The sequence below is a fragment of the Lupinus angustifolius genome, chromosome LG17, assembly GCF_001865875.1.
Source record: "Lupinus angustifolius cultivar Tanjil chromosome LG17, LupAngTanjil_v1.0, whole genome shotgun sequence".
NCBI lineage: Eukaryota > Viridiplantae > Streptophyta > Magnoliopsida > Fabales > Fabaceae > Lupinus > Lupinus angustifolius.
The window spans coordinates 7,603,433-7,605,932 of NC_032025.1; the positions used below are offsets into that span (position 1 = coordinate 7,603,433).

At 36.0% G+C, this 2,500-nt stretch overlaps 1 protein-coding gene across 1 annotated transcript; it reads left to right on the forward strand.

Moving 5' to 3' along the window:
• On the forward strand, positions 680-2,068 carry LOC109330831. Its single transcript, XM_019565108.1, has 2 exons — positions 680-1,522; positions 1,619-2,068. Exons 1-2 carry the CDS (start codon positions 680-682, stop codon positions 2,066-2,068), a joined length of 1,293 nt encoding a protein of 430 aa, XP_019420653.1.

A 2,500-nucleotide genomic window follows, 5' to 3' on the forward strand; every position in this document is an offset into this window, starting at 1 on the left:
ATTCTTTTGTTCTTTAATTATTTATTTGTATCTAACAACTAACTATTCATCACTTTGATAAATTAGAATACCATTAAACCGGTGTTGGAATTTATTCCACAAAACCGAGAGAGTATTCAAAGGTACTTAATAATTATGTAATAAGTAATTGATTCGATGCCATTGTACCGGCATTAGAATTTATTCTAACAAAGCCAAGATGGGGCAAAGAAGGAATGACTTATTTACATGATTATTAACGAAGTAAGTCGTAATTGAAATATTCTTGAAGCCATTATACCGACGTTGGAATTTATTTCAACAAAGCCGAAATGATGAACAAAGAGTAAAACCGAGTTCTCTTACTTAATCAAACAAAAAGAACATAAAATGAGAGTATTAATCCTTCAATAAGTTGACACTTTTATCAGGACGATTTGTTGAGAGGAGAAAACTCCCAACAAAACACTGAAACTACGCTTTCAACAAATTGGCGCCGTTGCTGGGGAATTGCTTTAACAATAAAACATTTCATATTTATATGTCATTAATCAAATAATTGTGCATAAACTTATATTTTTTTTGTACAAATTATTTCTTTTTCTTTTTTACTTTGTACCAAAATGTGAATTATTAAATATGTATATTATTCATTCACTAATTCTTCTTGCAAAATAGACAGAAGAACTTTTTTCTGTGCATGAGCAGAAATAAACAACTTGAATTTTCTCTTGACCCTGAAATAGAGAAAACTCTCAAGAAGCAGAAAAGAGCACGAAAGAAGGCGCATAAAGCAAAAACTACTTTCCAAGAAAAAAGATCAGAAATGGCAGACAATAATGAGTCCAGGGCAGAGAACCAAGGCAGCATAGGAGGATTTGTCAGTTTCAATCCAAGAAACATGATAAGAATTAGGAGACCTTTCGGCTCTCAAAGGCTGGTTGAAATGAAAACAGGGTTGGTACAACTCATGTACGCCAACCCTTTCGCTGGATTAGACCACGAAGATTCGTACAACCATCTCACTAAATTTTTTGAGTTGGTTGGTACTGCTGGGATCTCCAAGTCTGAAGAGGAGACCATCTTTCTAAGACTTTTCCCATTAACATTAATTGGAAAAGCCAAAGAGTGGTTCCTTGATCTCCCGCAGCATATGCAAAGTAACTGGAATATGGTGGAAGAAAAATTTATGTCGAGATATTTTCCGCAAGGAAAATTTATGGATTTAAAAACTACAATCTCCACCTTTATCCAACCTTTTGGGGAAAGCCTATGCGAAGCATGGGATAGATTTAAATCTATGCTCACGAAGTGCCCAAACCATGGATTTGACGTGCAAACTGAGATTCATATTTTTATTAATGGACTTCAGCAGCAGCATAAATGGATAGTAAATGCTACTGCAGGCGGACAATTAATGACCAAACCTCCGCAAGAAGCCATTAATATTATCGAATCCATGGCTTTAAACGATCAGAAAAGTCAACATCAGCGATGGCCACCACCCAGACAAGGTGGAATGCTTGAACTAAACCCAACTGATGTTGTTTTGGCCCAACACAAATTGCTTCAACAACAGTTAGAAGAGGTGACCCAAAAGCTTAATGATCTACCAAAACAATTGCGGGAAACCTCAAAGAAGCAGATTTTTAGATGTGACAACTGCAATGAGGACAATGATGCCAACGTCTGCCAAAATGAGGAGGTAAACGTTGTTGGGAATCCTCCAAGGCAAAACTTTGAAGGTAATTACCCTCAAGGGGGTAATAATCAATTTCAAAAGAATCAACCTTGGAGACAAGACCCTCCTCAAAGACAAAACTTCTACCCTCAAAATAATCAATATCAGCATCCAACTCAGGACAAAAGCATCAAACTGGAGAATACTTTGAACCAGTTTATGCAAATGACCATGGCAAATCAGAAAAACACTAATGCTTCTCTTAGGAATATAGAAATACAAATTGGCCAGCTGGCCAAACAAATAGCTGAAAATGAAAAATCAACATTTTCAGCTAACACAGAAATAAACCCTAGAGAGCATAGCCATGCAATCCTGAGAAGTGAATCCGGACCATCAGGGCAGTAGAAGTAAAAATTGGATGTCAAGCGAATGACATTAAAGAAGCGCTTGCTGGGAGGCAACCCAGTATATTTTGATATATATAACATGTTCATTCCTTTTTCTATATTTTATTCTTTTTCTAATTTTAAAGGTAAATTTTTTTTAGGGATAAAAAATCGGAAAATAACCTTTTGAATAAGAGAAAATTTTTATTTTCAAAAATGGGTTATTAAGGCCAAATATGCAAAATTCAGAAATAAAAAAGGGGCCCAAAATATAGTCAAAGTCTTGGTCAAAGCTAATTACTCGGCCAAGCCTGGACCACTGACCCACCGTTCAGCATGGGGGACCATGCGCTCAATGCAAGTCTGACCAGTTCAGGTGCCTTGGAACCAAAAATTCCTCAAAAGAGGAGTTTTTCTTAAATTTTTGACCGAATTTCTTGACCAAGGAATT

Excerpts from the sequence above, each read along its gene's own strand:
- LOC109330831 (XM_019565108.1), top strand. The coding sequence starts at position 680 with ATGAGCAGAAATAAACAACTTGAATTTTCTCTTGACCCTGAAATAGAG. Across the intron at positions 1,523-1,618 it reads TTGAACTAAACCCAACTGAT|AAGCAGATTTTTAGATGTGA; the intron begins GTTGTTTTGGCC and ends GAAACCTCAAAG.